This window comes from Bombina bombina, chromosome 7 (genome assembly GCF_027579735.1).
Source record: "Bombina bombina isolate aBomBom1 chromosome 7, aBomBom1.pri, whole genome shotgun sequence".
Classification (NCBI taxonomy): domain Eukaryota; kingdom Metazoa; phylum Chordata; class Amphibia; order Anura; family Bombinatoridae; genus Bombina; species Bombina bombina.
The window spans coordinates 291741564-291760707 of record NC_069505.1 but is presented as its reverse complement, the minus strand read 5'-3'; the positions used below and the strand labels follow the sequence as shown (position 1 = coordinate 291760707).

Sequence of the window (19144 nt, the reverse complement as noted above, 5' to 3'; positions counted from 1 at the left end):
ACCCTATTCTAAAATTAAAATAGAAAAGCTCTTTTACCTTACCAGCCCTTAAAAGGGCCCTTTGCGGGGCATGCCCCAAAGAATTCAGCTCTTTTGCCTGTAAAAAAAAAACCATACAATACCCCCCCCCAACATTACAACCCACCACCCACATACCCCTAATCTAACCCAAACCCCCCTTAAATAAACCTAACACTAAGCCCCTGAAGATCTCCCTACCTTGTCTTCACCACACCGGGTCCCGATCTGTCCAGAAGAGCCTCCAATGTCTTGATCCAAGCCCAAGCGCGGATCCATCCTCTTCTTCCGACGACTAGACAGATTCAAGTTCAATCCGAATTTTCCTACCTTAATTCCGATTGGCTGATAGAATCCTATCAGCCAATCAGAATTCGAGGGACGCCATCTTGGATGACGTCCCTTAAAGGAACCTTCATTCGTCGTCTAGTCGTCGGAAGAAGAGGATGGATCCGCTCTGGAGGTCTTGAAGATCAGCCGGTCGTCATCGGATGGAAGAACATAGAAGATGCGGCTTGGATGAAGATGTTTGCCGGTCCGGATGTCCTCTTCTGCCCGCTTGGATCAAGACTTCAGCCGGAGGATGGATGTCTTCAGCCCCCCGCTTGGGCTTGGATCAAGACATCGGAGGCTCTTCTGGATAGATCGGGACCCGGTGTGGTGAAGACAAGGTAGGGAGATCTTCAGGGGCTTAGTGTTAGGTTTATTTAAGGGGGGTTTGGGTTAGATTAGGGGTATGTGGGTGGTGGGTTGTAATGTTGGGGGGGGTATTGTATGTTTTTTTTTTACAGGCAAAAGAGCTGAATTCTTTGGGGCATGCCCCGCAAAGGGCCCTTTTAAGGGCTGGTAAGGTAAAAGAGCTCTTCTATTTTAATTTTAGAATAGGGTAGGGCATTTTTTTATTTTGGGGGTCTTTGTTATTTTATTAGGGGGCTTAGAGTAGGTGTAATTAGTTTAAAATTGTTGTAATATTTTTCTAATGTTTGTAAATATTTTTTTATTTTTTGTACTTTAGTTAGTTTATTTAATTGTATTTATTTGTAGGTATTGTATTTAATTAATTTATTGATAGTGTAGTGTTAGGTTTAATTGTAGATAATTGTAGGTATTTTATTTAATTAATTTATTGATAGTGTAGTGTTAGGTTTAATTGTAACTTAGGTTAGGATTTATTTTACAGGTAATTTTGTAATTATTTTAACTAGGTAGCTATTAAATAGTTCTTAACTATTTAATAGCTATTGTACCTGGCTAAAATAATTACAAAGTTGCCTGTAAAATAAATATTAATCCTAAAATAGCTACAATATAATTATAATTTATATTGTAGCTATATTAGGGTTTATTTTACAGGTAAGTATTTAGCTTTAAATAGGAATAATTTATTTAATAAGAGTTAATTTATTTCGCTAGATTTAAATTATATTTAATTTAGGGGGTGTTAGGGTTAGAATTAGCTTTAGGGGTTAAAAAATTTATTAGAGCAGCGGTGAGGTCCGGTCGGCAGATTAGGGGTTAATGCTTGAAGTTAGGTTTTGGCGATGTTAGGGAGGGAAGATTAGGGGTTAATACTATTTATTATAGGGTTATTGAGGCGGGAGTGAGGCGGATTAGGGATTAATACATTTATTATAGTAGCGGTGAGGTCCGGTCGGCAGATTAGGGGTTAATAAGTGTAGGTAGGTGGCGGCGACGTTGGGGGCGGCAGATTAGGGGTTAATAAATATTATGTAGGTGTCGGCGGTATTAGGGGCAGCAGATTAGGGGTACATAGGGATAACGTAGGTGGCGGCGGTGTGCGGTTGGCAGATTAGGGGTTAAAAAAAATTTAATAGAGTGGCGGCGATGTGGGGGGACCTCGGTTTAGGGGTACATAGGTAGTTTATGGGTGTTAGTGTACTTTAGAGCACAGTAGTTAAGAGCTTTATGAACCGGCGTTAGCCCAGAAAGCTCTTAACTCCTGACTTTTTTCTGCGGCTGGAGTTTTGTCATTAGATTTCTAACGCTCACTTCAGCCACGACTCTAAATACCGGCGTTAGAAAGATCCCATTGAAAAGATAGGATACGCAATTGACGTAAGGGGATCTGCGGTATGGAAAAGTTGCGGCTGGAAAGTGAGCGTTAGACCCTTTCCTGACTGACTCCAAATACCAGCGGGCGGTAAAAACCAGCGTTAGGAGCCTCTAACGCTGGTTTTGACGGCTACCGCCAAACTCTAAATCTAGGCGTAAGATAGCTACAATATAACTAATAGTTACATTGTATCTAGCTTAGGGTTTATTTTTATTTTACAGGCAAGTTTGTATTTACTTTAACTAGGTAGAATAGTTACTAAATAGTTATTAACTATTTACTAACTACCTAGTTAAAATAAATACAAATATACCTGCAAAATAAAACCTAACCTAAGTTACAATTACACCTAACACTACACTATAATTAAATAAATTCCCTAAACTAAATACAATTAAATACAAATAAAAAAATGTATCTAAAGTACAAAACCACCCCACTAAATTACAGAAAATAATAAACAAAGTACAAGATTTTTAAACTAATTACACCTAATCTAATCCCCCTAACAAAATAAAAAAGCCCCCCCAAAATAAAAAGCCCTACCTTACACTAAATTACAAATAGCCCTTAAAAGGGCCTTTTGCGGGGCATTGCCCCAAAGTAATCAGCTCTTTTACCTGTAAAAAAAAAATTAGAAACCCCCCCCCAACATTAAAACCCACCACACACACAACCAACCCTACTCTAAAACCCACCCAATCCCCCCTTAAAAAAAACCTAACACTAACCCCTTGAAGATCACCCTACCTTGAGAAGTCTTCACCCAACCGGGCCGAAGTCCTCAACGAAGCCGGCAGAAGTGGTCCTCCAAACGGGCAGAAGTGGTCCTCCAGACGGGCAGAAGTCTTCATCCAGGCGGCATCTTCTATCTTCATCCATCCGGCGCGGAGCGGCTCCATCTTCAAGACATCCGACGCGGAGCATCCTCTTCATCCGACGTCTTCTTGAACAATGACGGTTCCTTTAAGTGACGTCATCCAAGATGATCCAAGTATTAGTTGTACGTAAGTGTAAGAGACGTGCTCAGCTACTTGTACAACTGTAAATGAGACTTATAAACACAAGCATTAGTTGTACCTAAGTGTAAGAGACGTGCTCAGCTACTTGTACAACTGTAAATGAGACTTATAAACACAAGTATTAGTTGTACGTAAGTGTAAGAGACATGTTGAGCTACTTGCACAACTGTAAATGAGTCTTATAAACACAAGTATTAGTTGTACGTAAGTGTAAGAGACGTGCTCAGCTACTTGTACAACTGTAAATGAGACTTATAAACACAAGTATTAGTTGTACGTAAGTGTAAGAGACGTGTTAAGCCTCTTGTACAACTGTAAATGAGACTTAGAAACACAAGTATTAGTTGTACGTAAGTGTAAGACGTGTTCAGCTACTTGTACAACTGTAAATGAGACTATTAAGCACAAGTATTAGTTGAACATAAGTGTAAGACGTGTTCAGCTACTTGTACAACTGTAAATGAGACTTATAAACACAAGTAATAGTTGTACATAAGTGTAAGAGACGTGTTCAGCCTCTTGTACAACTGTAAATGAGACTTATAAACACAAGTATTAGTTGTACGTAAGTGTAAGAGACGTGTTCAGCTACTTGTACAACTGTAAATGAGACTTATAAACACAAGTATTAGTTGTACGCAAGTATAAGAAACGTGTTCAGCTACTTGTACAACTGTAAATGAGACTATTAAACACAAGTATTAGTTGTATGTAAGTTTAAGAGAGATGTTCAGCTACTTGTACAGTTAACACCGCAGACATACAGAGAAGATGATTATTTCTTTCCAACCTCAGCTGTAGCGCAGTGGGGTAAAACATCAGAAATAGCTTCACTGTAACAAAATGCAACAAGATGATTCACATATGCAGGAGGAAGGGGGCCTTTATCTGCCAGGGTCTGATACAAATGCTGAGAATGTGGGAGCCGGACCGCTGTGTTATGCTCTCACGGCTTACACGTGACATCGCTAATATAGAGTGATTAAGTATTTATCTTACTGCTTATTTCTGAAATGATGAATATATTGTTATGTTTCAGTGATGTTGATGGAGTTCTGAAGCGAGCCAATGACACAGAGTTTGGACTGGCATCTGGTGTATTTACCAAGGACATCAGCAAAGCGTTGTACGTCAGTGAGAAGCTACAGGCAGGAACGGTTTTTGTAAACACCTATAACAAGACGGATGTGGCTGCTCCCTTTGGGGGTTTCAAGCAATCTGGATTTGGGAAAGACTTGGGTAAGAGGTTATTGACCACTGGGCAAGTATGATGATGATGCTGTTACTATGACTTCCACTGAAATGTGTGCTTTGTAGATGACACGTATCTCATTTAAATACACATGTATATAACAAGTATAACCACCTATTTTGTATCGTACAAAGTATTTCTAAATTTTTAGCTTATGATGTGTAACCACTTTTAATCAATCCATAATCGTTAAAATAAAACTAACTTCGGTCAGTTTGCTCCTAAACAGTCCTGGAATTAGGGGGTTCCATTGCCACACACCCTAGACCTTAAAGATGCTAACCCCTGAATTTGACAGACCATTCTGTACCCATACCGTGTATATGACTAATCACTAAGGCTTATTCCCACCAGCCCATTGTGTACATACCCAGTGCGCTAACCGTGTATTTGACTAATCACTAAAGCTAATTCCCACCAGACCATTGTGTACATACCCAGTGCACTAACCGTGTATCTGACTAAGCACTAAAGCTAATTCCTACCAGACCATTCTGTACCCATACCGTGTATCTGACTAAGCACTAAAGCTAATTCCTAGATTGTTGTGTACAAACCCAGTGTGCTAACCGTGTATCTGACTAAGCACTAAAGCTAATTCCCACCAGACCATTGTGTACATATCCAGTGCGCTAACCATGTATCTGACAAAGCACTAAAGCTAATTCTCACCAGACCATTGTGTACATACCCAGTGCGCTAACCATGTATCTGACTAAGCACTAAAGCTAATTCCCACCAGACCATTCTGTACCCATACCGTATATCTGACTAAGCACAAAAGCTAATTCCCACCAGACCATTGTGTACATACCCAGTGCGCTAACCGTGTATCTGACTAAGCACAAAAGCTAATTCCCACCAGACCATTGTGTACATACCCAGTGCGCTAACCGTGTATCTGACTAATCACTAAAGCTAATTCCAACCAGACTGTTGTGTACATACCCAGTGCGCTAACCGTGTATCTGACTAATCACTAAAGCTAATTCCAACCAGACCGTTGTGTACATACCCAGTGCGCTAACCGTGTATCTGACTAAGCACTAAAGCTGATTCCCACCTGACCGCTGTGAACATACCCAGTGCGCTAACCGTGTATCTGACTAAGCACTAAAGCTAATTCCCACCAGACCATTGTGAACATACCCAGTGCGCTAACCGTGTATCTGACTAATCACTAAAGCTAATTCCCACTAGACCGTTGTGAACATACCCAGTGCGCTAACCGTGTATCTGACTAATCACTAAAACTAATTCCCACCAGACCGTTGTGTACATACCCAGTTCGCTAACCATGTATCTGACTAAGCACTAAAGCTAATTCCCACCAGACCATTGTGTACATACCCAGTGCGCTAACCGTGTATCTGACTAAGCACTAAAGCTAATTCCCACCAGACCGTTGTGAACATACCCAGTGCGCTAACCGTGTATCTGACTAATCACTAAAGCTAATTCCCACCAGACCGTTGTGTACATGCCCAGTGCACTAACCGTGTATCTGACTAATCACTAAAGCTAATTCCCACCAGACCATTCTGTACATACCCAGTGCGCTAACCGTGTATCTGACTAAGCACTAAAGTTAAATCCCACCAGACCATTCTGTACTTATACCGTATATCTGACTAAGCACTAAAGATAATTCCTAGATTGTTGTGTACAAACCCAGTGCGCTAACCGTGTATCTGACTAAGCACTAAAGCTAATTCCCACCAGACCATTGTGTACATACCCAGTGCGCTAACCGTGTATCTGACTAAGCACAAAAGTTAATTCCCACCAGACCATTGTGTACATACCCAGTGCTCTAACAGTGTATCTGACTAATCACTAAAGCTAATTTCCACCAGACCATTGTGTACATACCCAGTGCGCTAACCGTGTATCTGACTAATCACTAAAGCTAATTCCATCCAGACTGTTGTGTACATACCCAGTGCGCTAACAATGTATCTGACTAAGTACTAAAGCTAATTCCCACCAGACCATTGTGAACATACCCAGTGCGCTAACCGTGTATCTGACTAAGCACTAAAGCTAATTCCCACCAGACTGTTATGTACATACCCAGTGCGCTAACCGTGTATCTGACTAATCACTAAAGCTAATTCCCACCAGACCGTTGTGAACGTACCCAGTGCGCAAACCGTGTATCTGACTAATCACTAAAGCTAATTCCCACCAGACCGTTGTGTACATACCCAGTGCGCTAACCGTGTATCTAATTAAGCACTAAAGCTAATTCCCACCAGACCGTTGTGTACAAACCCAGTGCACTAACCGTGTATCTGACTAAGCACTAAAGCTAATTCCCACCAGACCGTTGTGAACATACCAAGTGCGCTAACCGTGTATCTGACTAAGCACTAAAGCTAATTCCCACCAGACCGTTGTGTACAAACCCAGTGCACTAACCGTGTATCTGACTAATCACTAAAGCTAATTCCCACCAGACCGTTGTGAACATACCCAGTGCGCTAACCGTGTATCTGACTAAGAACTAAAGCTAATTCCCACCAGACGGTTGTGTACATACCCAGTGCACTAACCGTGTATCTGACTAAACACCAAAGCTAATTCCCACCAGACCGTTGTGTACATACCCAGTGCGCTAACCGTGTATCTAATTAAGCACTAAAGCTAATTCCCACCAGACCGTTGTGTACAAACCCAGTGCACTAACCGTGTATCTGACTAAGCACTAAAGCTAATTCCCACCAGACCGTTGTGAACATACCAAGTGCGCTAACCGTGTATCTGACTAAGAACTAAAGCTAATTCCCACCAGACGGTTGTGTACATACCCAGTGCACTAACCGTGTATCTGACTAAACACCAAAGCTAATTCCCACCAGACCGTTGTGTACATACCCAGTGAACTAACCGTGTATCTGACTAAGCACTAAAGCTAATTCCCACCAGACTGTTGTGTACAAACCCAGTGCACTAACCGTGTATCTGACTAATCACTAAAGCTAATTCCAACCAGACCGTTGTGAACATACCCAGTGCGCTAACCGTGTATCTGACTAAGAACTAAAGCTAATTCCAACCAGACCGTTGTGAACATACCCAGTGCGCTAACCGTGTATCTGACTAAGCACTAAAGCTAATTCCCACCAGACCGTTGTGTACATACCCAGTGCGCTAACCGTGTATCTGACTAATCACTAAAGCTAATTCCCACCAGACCGTTGTGAACATACCCAGTGCGTAAACCGTGTATCTGACTAATCACTAAAGCTAATTCCCTCCAGACCGTTGTGAACATACCCAGTGCGCTAACCGTGTATCTGACTAAGCACTAAAGCTAATTCCCATCAGACCCTTGTGAACATATCCAGTGCACTAACCGTTTATCTGACTAATCACTAAAGCTAATTCCCACCAGACCGTTGTGAACATATCCAGTGCGCTAACCGTGTATCTGACTAAGCACTAAAGCTAATTCCCACCAGACCGTTGCGTACAAACCCAGTGCACTAACCGTGTATCTGACTAATCACTAAAGCTAATTCCCACCAGACCGTTGTGAACATACCCAGTGCACTAACCGTGTATCTGACTAAGCACTAAAGCTAATTCCCACCAGACCAATGTGTACATACCCAGTGCGCTAACCATGTATCTGACTAAGCACTAAAGCTAATTCCTACCAGACCGTTGTGTACATACCCAGTGCGCTAACCGTGTATCTGACTAATCACTAAAACTAATTCCCACCAGACCGTTGTGTACATACCCAGTTCGCTAACCATGTATCTGACTAAGCACTAAAGCTAATTCCCACCAGACCATTGTGTACATACCCAGTGCGCTAACCGTGTATCTGACTAAGCACTAAAGCTAATTCCCACCAGACCAATCTGTACATACCCAGTGCGCTAACCGTGTATCTGACTAAGCACTAAAGTTAATTCCCACCAGACCGTTGTGTACATACCCAGTGCGCTAACCAAGTATCTGACTAATCACTAAAGCTAATTCCCACCAGACCGTTGTGAACATACCCAGTGCGCTAACCGTGTATCTGACTAATCACTAAAGCTAATTCCCACCAGACCGTTGTGTACATGCCCAGTGCACTAACCGTGTATCTGACTAATCACTAAAGCTAATTCCCACCAGACCATTCTGTACATACCCAGTGCGCTAACCGCGTATCTGACTAAGCACTAAAGTTAATTCCCACCAGACCATTCTGTACTTATACCGTATATCTGACTAAGCACTAAAGATAATTCCTAGATTGTTGTGTACAAACCCAGTGCGCTAACCGTGTATCTGACTAAGCACTAAAGCTAATTCCCACCAGACCATTGTGTACATACCCAGTACGCTAACCGTGTATCTGACTAAGCACAAAAGTTAATTCCCACCAGACCATTGTGTACATACCCAGTGCTCTAACAGTGTATCTGACTAATCACTAAAGCTAATTTCCACCAGACCATTGTGTACATACCCAGTGCGCTAACCGTGTATCTGACTAATCACTAAAGCTAATTCCATCCAGACTGTTGTGTACATACCCAGTGCGCTAACAATGTATCTGACTAAGCACTAAAGCTAATTCCCACCAGACCATTGTGAACATACCCAGTGCGCTAACCGTGTATCTGACTAAGCACTAAAGCTAATTCCCACCAGACTGTTATGTACATACCCAGTGCGCTAACCGTGTATCTGACTAATCACTAAAGCTAATTCCCACCAGACCGTTGTGAACGTACCCAGTGCGCAAACCGTGTATCTGACTAATCACTAAAGCTAATTCCCACCAGACCGTTGTGTACATACCCAGTGCGCTAACCGTGTATCTAATTAAGCACTAAAGCTAATTCCCACCAGACCGTTGTGTACAAACCCAGTGCACTAACCGTGTATCTGACTAAGCACTAAAGCTAATTCCCACCAGACCGTTGTGAACATACCCAGTGCGCTAACCGTGTATCTGACTAAGCACTAAAGCTAATTCCCACCAGACCGTTGTGTACAAACCCAGTGCACTAACCGTGTATCTGACTAATCACTAAAGCTAATTCCCACCAGACCGTTGTGAACATACCCAGTGCGCTAACCGTGTATCTGACTAAGAACTAAAGCTAATTCCCACCAGACGGTTGTGTACATACCCAGTGCACTAACCGTGTATCTGACTAAACACCAAAGCTAATTCCCACCAGACCGTTGTGTACATACCCAGTGAACTAACCGTGTATCTGACTAAGCACTAAAGCTAATTCCCACCAGACTGTTGTGTACAAACCCAGTGCACTAACCGTGTATCTGACTAATCACTAAAGCTAATTCCAACCAGACCGTTGTGAACATACCCAGTGCGCTAACCGTGTATCTGACTAAGCACTAAAGCTAATTCCCACCAGACCGTTGTGTACATACCCAGTGCGCTAACCGTGTATCTGACTAATCACTAAAGCTAATTCCCACCAGACCGTTGTGAACATACCCAGTGCGTAAACCGTGTATCTGACTAATCACTAAAGCTAATTCCCTCCAGACCGTTGTGAACATACCCAGTGCGCTAACCGTGTATCTGACTAAGCACTAAAGCTAATTCCCATCAGACCCTTGTGAACATATCCAGTGCACTAACCGTTTATCTGACTAATCACTAAAGCTAATTCCCACCAGACCGTTGTGAACATATCCAGTGCGCTAACCGTGTATCTGACTAAGCACTAAAGCTAATTCCCACCAGACTGTTGTGTACAAACCCAGTGCACTAACCGTGTATCTGACTAATCACTAAAGCTAATTCCCACCAGACCGTTGTGAACATACCCAGTGCACTAACCGTGTATCTGACTAAGCACTAAAACTAATTCCCACCAGACCAATGTGTACATACCCAGTGCGCTAACCATGTATCTGACTAAGCACTAAAGCTAATTCCCACCAGACCGTTGTATACATACCCAGTGCGCTAACCGTGTATCTGACTAATCACTAAAGCTAATTCCCACCAGACCGTTGTGAACATACCCAGTGCGCTAACCGTGTATCTGACTAAGCACTAAAGCTAATTCCCACCAGACCGTTGTGTACAAACCCAGTGCACTAACCGTGGATCTGACTAATCACTAAAGCTAATTCCCACCAGACCGTTGTGAACATACCCAATGCGCTAACCGTGTATCTGACTAAGCACTAAAGCTAATTCCCACCAGACGGTTGTGTACATACCCAGTGCGTAAACCGTGTATCTGACTAATCACTAAAGCTAATTCCCACCAGACCGTTGTGTACATACCCAGTGCGCTAACCGTGTATCTGACTAAGCACTAAAGTTAATTCCCACCAGACCGTTGTGTACATACCCAGTGCGCTAACCGTGTATCTGACTAATCACTAAAGCTAATTCCCACCAGACCGTTGTGAACATACCCAGTGCGCTAACCGTGTATCTGACTAATCACTAAAGCTAATTCCCACCAGACCGTTGTGTACATGCCCAGTGCACTAACCGTGTATCTGACTAATCACTAAAGCTAATTCCCACCAGACCATTCTGTACATACCCAGTGCGCTAACCGTGTATCTGACTAAGCACTAAAGTTAATTCCCACCAGACCATTCTGTACTTATACCGTATATCTGACTAAGCACTAAAGATAATTCCTAGATTGTTGTGTACAGACCCAGTGCGCTAACCGTGTATCTGACTAAGCACTAAAGCTAATTTCCACCAGACCATTGTGTACATACCCAGTGCGCTAACCGTGTATCTGACTAAGCACAAAAGTTAATTCCCACCAGACCATTGTGTACATACCCAGTGCTCTAACAGTGTATCTGACTAATCACTAAAGCTAATTTCCACCAGACCATTGTGTACATACCCAGTGCGCTAACCGTGTATCTGACTAATCACTAAAGCTAATTCCATCCAGACTGTTGTGTACATACCCAGTGCGCTAACAATGTATCTGACTAAGCACTAAAGCTAATTCCCACCAGACCATTGTGAACATACCCAGTGCGCTAACCGTGTATCTGACTAAGCACTAAAGCTAATTCCCACCAGACCGTTGTGAACATACCAAGTGCGCTAACCGTGTATCTGACTAAGCACTAAAGCTAATTCCCACCAGACCGTTGTGTACATACCCAGTGAACTAACCGTGTATCTGACTAAGCACTAAAGCAAATTCCCACCAGACTGTTGTGTACAAACCCAGTGCACTAACCGTGTATCTGACTAATCACTAAAGCTAATTCCAACCAGACCGTTGTGAACATACCCAGTGCGCTAACCGTGTATCTGACTAAGCACTAAAGCTAATTCCCACCAGACTGTTGTGTACATACCCAGTGCGCTAACCGTGTATCTGACTAATCACTAAAGCTAATTCCCACCAGACCGTTGTGAACATACCCAGTGCGTAAACCGTGTATCTGACTAATCACTAAAGCTAATTCCCTCCAGACCGTTGTGAACATACCCAGTGCGCTAACCGTGTATCTGACTAAGCACTAAAGCTAATTCCCATCAGACCCTTGTGAACATATCCAGTGCACTAACCGTTTATCTGACTAATCACTAAAGCTAATTCCCACCAGACCGCTGTGAACATATCCAGTGCGCTAACCGTGTATCTGACTAAGCACTAAAGCTAATTCCCACCAGACCGTTGTGTACAAACCCAGTGCACTAACCGTGTATCTGACTAATCACTAAAGCTAATTCCCACCAGACCGTTGTGAACATACCCAGTGCACTAACCGTGTATCTGACTAAGCACTAAAGCTAATTCCCACCAGACCAATGTGTACATACCCAGTGCGCTAACCATGTATCTGACTAAGCACTAAAGCTAATTCCCACCAGACCGTTGTGTACATACCCAGTGCGCTAACCGTGTATCTGACTAATCACTAAAGCTAATTCCCACCAGACCGTTGTGAACATACCCAGTGAGCTAACCGTGTATCTGACTAAGCACTAAAGCTAATTCCCACCAGACCGTTGTGTACAAACCCAGTGCACTAACCGTGGATCTGACTAATCACTAAAGCTAATTCCCACCAGACCGTTGTGAACATACCCAATGCGCTAACCGTGTATCTGACTAAGCACTAAAGCTAATTCCCACCAGACGGTTGTGTACATACCCAGTGCGTAAACCGTGTATCTGACTAATCACTAAAGCTAATTCCCACCAGACCGTTGTGTACATACCCAGTGCGCTAACCGTGTATCTGACTAAGCACTAAAGTTAATTCCCACCAGACCGTTGTGTACATACCCAGTGCGCTAACCGTGTATCTGACTAATCACTAAAGCTAATTCCCACCAGACCGTTGTGAACATACCCAGTGCGCTAACCGTGTATCTGACTAATCACTAAAGCTAATTCCCACCAGACCGTTGTGTACATGCCCAGTGCACTAACCGTGTATCTGACTAATCACTAAAGCTAATTCCCACCAGACCATTCTGTACATACCCAGTGCGCTAACCGTGTATCTGACTAAGCACTAAAGTTAATTCCCACCAGACCATTCTGTACTTATACCGTATATCTGACTAAGCACTAAAGATAATTCCTAGATTGTTGTGTACAAACCCAGTGCGCTAACCGTGTATCTGACTAAGCACTAAAGCTAATTCCCACCAGACCATTGTGTACATACCCAGTGCGCTAACCGTGTATCTGACTAAGCACAAAAGTTAATTCCCACCAGACCATTGTGTACATACCCAGTGCTCTAACAGTGTATCTGACTAATCACTAAAGCTAATTTCCACCAGACCATTGTGTACATACCCAGTGCGCTAACCGTGTATCTGACTAATCACTAAAGCTAATTCCATCCAGACTGTTGTGTACATACCCAGTGCGCTAACAATGTATCTGACTAAGCACTAAAGCTAATTCCCACCAGACCATTGTGAACATACCCAGTGCGCTAACTGTGTATCTGACTAAGCACTAAAGCTAATTCCCACCAGACTGTTATGTACATACCCAGTGCGCTAACCGTGTATCTGACTAATCACTAAAGCTAATTCCCACCAGACCGTTGTGAACGTACCCAGTGCGCAAACCGTGTATCTGACTAATCACTAAAGCTATATCCCACCAGACCGTTGTGTACATACCCAGTGCGCTAACCGTGTATCTAATTAAGCACTAAAGCTAATTCCCACCAGACCGTTGTGTACAAACCCAGTGCACTAACCGTGTATCTGACTAAGCACTAAAGCTAATTCCCACCAGACCGTTGTGAACATACCAAGTGCGCTAACCGTGTATCTGACTAAGCACTAAAGCTAATTCCCACCAGACCGTTGTGTACAAACCCAGTGCACTAACCGTGTATCTGACTAATCACTAAAGCTAATTCCCACCAGACCGTTGTGAACATACCCAGTGCGCTAACCGTGTATCTGACTAAGAACTAAAGCTAATTCCCACCAGACGGTTGTGTACATACCCAGTGCACTAACCGTGTATCTGACTAAACACCAAAGCTAATTCCCACCAGACCGTTGTGTACATACCCAGTGAACTAACCGTGTATCTGACTAAGCACTAAAGCTAATTCCCACCAGACTGTTGTGTACAAACCCAGTGCACTAACCGTGTATCTGACTAATCACTAAAGCTAATTCCAACCAGACCGTTGTGAACATACCCAGTGCGCTAACCGTGTATCTGACTAAGCACTAAAGCTAATTCCCACCAGACCGTTGTGTACATACCCAGTGCGCTAACCGTGTATCTGACTAATCACTAAAGCTAATTCCCTCCAGACCGTTGTGAACATACCCAGTGCGCTAACCGTGTATCTGACTAAGCTCTAAAGCTAATTCCCATCAGACCCTTGTGAACATATCCAGTGCACTAACCGTTTATCTGACTAATCACTAAAGCTAATTCCCACCAGACCGTTGTGAACATATCCAGTGCGCTAACCGTGTATCTGACTAAGCACTAAAGCTAATTCCCACCAGACCGTTGTGTACAAACCCAGTGCACTAACCGTGTATCTGACTAATCACTAAAGCTAATTCCCACCAGACCGTTGTGAACATACCCAGTGCACTAACCGTGTATCTGACTAAGCACTAAAGCTAATTCCCACCAGACCAATGTGTACATACCCAGTGCGCTAACCATGTATGTGACTAAGCACTAAAGCTAATTCCCACCAGACCGTTGTGTACATACCCAGTGCGCTAACCGTGTATCTGACTAATCACTAAAGCTAATTCCCACCAGACCTTTGTGAACATACCCAGTGCGCTAACCGTGTATCTGACTAAGCACTAAAGCTAATTCCCACCAGACCGTTGTGTACAAACCCAGTGCACTAACCGTGGATCTGACTAATCACTAAAGCTAATTCCCACCAGACCGTTGTGAACATACCCAATGCGCTAACCGTGTATCTGACTAAGCACTAAAGCTAATTCCCACCAGACGGTTGTGTACATACCCAGTGCGTAAACCGTGTATCTGACTAATCACTAAAGCTAATTCCCACCAGACCGTTGTGTACATACCCAGTGCGCTAACCGTGTATCTGACTAATCACTAAAGCTAATTCCCACCAGACCGTTGTGAACATACCCAGTGCGTAAACCGTGTATCTGACTAATCACTAAAGCTAATTCCCACCAGACCGTTGTGAACATACCCAGTGCGCTAACCGTGTATCTGACTAAGCACTAAAGCTAATTCCCACTAGACCGTTGTGTACATACCCAGTGCACTAACCATGTATCTGACTAATCACTAAAGCTAATTCCCACCAGACCGTTGTGAACATACCCAGTGCGCAAACCGTGTATCTGATTAATCACTAAAGCTAATTCCCACCAGACCGTTGTGTACAAACCCAGTGCACTAACCGTGTATCTGACTAATCACTAAAGCTAATTCCCACCAGACCGTTGTGAACATACCCAGTGCGCTATCCGTGTATCTGACTAAGCACTAAAGCTAATTCCCACCAGACCATTCTGTACATACCCAGTGCGCTAACCGTGTATCTGACTAAGCACTAAAGCTAATTCCCACCAGACCATTCTGTACATACCCAGTACGCTAACCGTGTATCTGACTAAGCACTAAAGTTAATTCCCACCAGACCGTTGTGTACATACCCAGTGCGCTAACCGTGTTTCTGACTAATCACTAAAGCTAATTCCCACCAGACCGATGTGAACATACCCAGTGCGCAAACCATGTATCTGACTAAGCACTAAAGCTAATTCCCACCAGACCGTTATGTACATACCCAGTGCGCTAACCGTGTATCTGACTAATCACTAAAGCTAATTCCCACCAGACCGTTGTGAACGTACCCAGTGCGCAAACCGTGTATCTAATTACTAAAGCTAATTCCCACCAGACCGTTGTAAACATACCCAGTGCGCTAACCGTGTATCTGACTAAGCACTAAAGCTAATACCCACCAGACCGTTGTGTACAAACCCAGTGCACTAACCGTGTATCTGACTAATCCCTAAAGCTAATTCCCACCAGATCGTTGTGAACATACCCAGTGCGCAAACCGTGTATCTGACTAATCACCAAAGCTAATTCCCACCAGACCGTTGTGCACAAACCCAGTGCACTAACCGTGTATCTGACTAATCACTAAAGCTAATTCCCACCAGACCGTTGTGAACATACCCAGTGCGCTAACCGTGTATCTGACTAATCACTAAAGCTAATTCCCACCAGACCGTTGTGTACAAACCCAGTACGCTAACCGTGTATCTGACTAATCACTAAAGCTAATTCCCACCAGACCGTTGTGAACATACCCAGTGCGCTAACCGTGTACCTGACTAAGCACTAAAGCTAATTGCCACCAGACGGTTGTGTACAAACCCAGTGCGCTAACCGTGTATCTGACTAAGCACTAAAGCTAATTCCCACCAGACCGTTGTGTACAAACCCAGTGCACTAACCGTGGATCTGACTAATCACTAAAGCTAATTCCCACCAGACCGTTGTGAACATACCCAATGCGCTAACCGTGTATCTGACTAAGCACTAAAGCTAATTCCCACCAGACGGTTGTGTACATACCCAGTGCGTAAACCGTGTATCTGACTAATCACTAAAGCTAATTCCCACCAGACCGTTGTGTACATACCCAGTGCGCTAACCGTGTATCTGACTAATCACTAAAGCTAATTCCCACCAGACCGTTGTGAACATACCCAGTGCGCTAACCGTGTATCTGACTAATCACTAAAGCTAATTCCCACCAGACCGTTGTGTACAAACCCAGTGCGCTAACCGTGTATCTGACTAATCACTAAAGCTAATTCCCACCAGACCGTTGTGAACATACCCAGTGCGCTAACCGTGTACCTGACTGTAGCGGAGAGCAATATTAAAATACTCCCAATAACCGGACGAAACACAGTTTGGGAGTCAATAACTCACGACCCAGCCAGTTTTCAGGTTTAAAACAGAATGAACTTTATTAAAAAGGCTATGTCTAGTATTTATGCAGGTCTGACCTCCCAGATGGGGGGTTGAAAAGAATGTTGTAGATTAGATGGATGGAACACGCCTTTTGACATGATACAATAGAATACCTTGCTCAAGCTGATAACAACTTAACCACAGGACACACACTTGGCTCTTCTTATCACTAAGGCGTCGTCTCTCTAGATGTGATTGAACAATGGAATGGTAATCACTAGCTTTAATGAAAGTACACAATAGCTGAGACTAGTAACCTTGTCGTTCAAGAATAGTCTTCTTAAAGCTAAACACATTTAACTCCTTCAGTACTGCCAGAAGGGTCTGTCACATCTACATAGCACACAATACAGCCTATAGACAACCTTTCTTACATTATAGTCCAGAAGTGGCTAGGTTTGCCACAATGCTCCCCCAGAACCAAGCCGGCATACACAGTCTGATCCCAACGGATCGGCTTGGGGATGTCCGGGGAAGCACTCACAGATCACTTTTCAAGTTCAGTTTGTCTGGACAACCCGTCGGCGTTACCGTTTTGTTTCCCTGGGCGGTAATGGATGGTAAAGTCGAAGGGCTGCAGCGCCAAACTCCAGCGCAGCAGCCTGGCATTGTCCCCGGCCACACGGTTCAGCCACACCAACGGGTTGTGATCTGTGAGTAAGGAAAAAGGTTGTCCATACAGGTACGGCTGCAACTTTTTGAGGGCCCACACCACGGCCAGGCATTCTTTTTCGATGGCGGCGTAGCTTACTTCACGGGGCAACAACTTTCGGCTCAAGTAAGCTACGGGGTGTTCTCCGCCATCTGCTCCAACTTGGCTCAGCACTGCCCCCACTCCAAACATCGAAGCGTCTGTGTGAACAAGAAATCTTTTAGTTGGATCGGGTGCAGCAAGTACAGGCGCATTAGTTAGAGCCGTCTTTAGTTGTTGGAATGCCTGCTCACACTCTGGGGCCCAAGTAACTTGTCGGGGAAGGTTCTTACGTGTCAAGTCAGTCAGGGGTTTGGCTAGGGCACTATAATTGGGCACGAACTTTCTGTAGTACCCCGCCGTGCCTAAAAATGCCAGTACTTGGGTCTTGGTCCTAGGGGTGGGCCACTTAGCAACAGCTTCAATTTTGGCCGGTTCGGGTTTCTGGTGCCCGCTCCCCACCCGGTGGCCTAAATACTGCACTTCTGCCATCCCGATATGGCATTTACTAGGTTTCAGGGTCAGCCCTGCCTCCCCTATACGGTCAATAACTGCTCCTATATGCTGTAGGTGTTCTGCCCAGTTCTGGCTATATATGGCAATATCGTCCAGGTATGCGCAGGCATACTCCTGGAACCCGTCCAGTAGCCGATCTACCATCCTTTGAAAGGTCGCCGGAGCGTTCTTCATCCCGAAAGGCATGACCCGAAATTGGTATAGGCCAAACGGGGTGACAAACGCTGACTTGGGGACGGCGTCATCGGCTAGCGGGATTTGCCAGTATCCCTTGCATAAGTCTATGGTCGTAAGATACTGTCCCCTAGCCATTTTATCCAGCAACTCGTCTATCCGGGGCATCGGATAGGCATCAGACACCGTTTTGTCATTTAGCCTCCGGTAGTCAACACAGAAGCGTGTGGTGCCGTCTTTCTTGGGTACCAACACTACCGGGGATGCCCAGGGGCTGTCGGAAGGTTCGATAACCCCTAGTTGCAACATCTCGTCAATTTCTGCCTTCATGTGTGCCTTGACTGCTTCAGGGACACGATACGGGGTCTGCCGCATAGGTAGCTGCCCCGGGGTTTCAACTCGGTGAGTGGCCAGCGGGGTGTACCCAGGTAAGTGGGAGAAGATAGCCCCTTTAGCTACTATCAACTCCTGTACCTGGGCACGCTCCGAAGGGCTTAGCCGCTCCCCCAGCTGAACGCCCCTGGAGGGCTCTATCTGGTCCTCTGATTCTAATAGGTCAGGGAGAGGCAGATTCTCCTGATCCTCAGAGGCCGAGGCGCATATTGCCGCCACGTCCTCCATCCTCTCATGGTAGGGTTTGAGCATGTTCACATGAAGCATGCGTCGCTTCCCTACCCCTGAGCAGGGGCCAATCACATAGGTAGTGTCGCATCGCTGCTCTACGACCTGGTATGGGCCTTGCCAGACGGCCTGCAGCTTGTCGGTGCGTACAGGTTTTAAAATTAAAACTTTCTGCCCCACTTGAAAGCTGCGATCCCTGGCTCCCCTATCGTACCAGCGGCGCTGGCGTTGTTGAGCCGCCTGGAGGTTGGTACGTACAGCCTGGGTTAATGCCTCCAGTCGGTCCCTGAACTC

The 19144-nt window shown here is 44.5% G+C and overlaps 1 protein-coding gene across 1 annotated transcript in view; it reads left to right on the top strand.

The window, feature by feature from the left end:
- LOC128666326 (cytosolic 10-formyltetrahydrofolate dehydrogenase) overlaps window positions 1-19144 on the top strand; it is a 157690-nt gene that overhangs the window by 115907 nt on the left and 22639 nt on the right. Inside the window, exon 22 of the mRNA XM_053720846.1 lies at window positions 4154-4353. Coding sequence (XP_053576821.1) covers window positions 4154-4353 — 200 coding nt within the window. The remainder of the gene's footprint in view (window positions 1-4153; window positions 4354-19144) is intronic.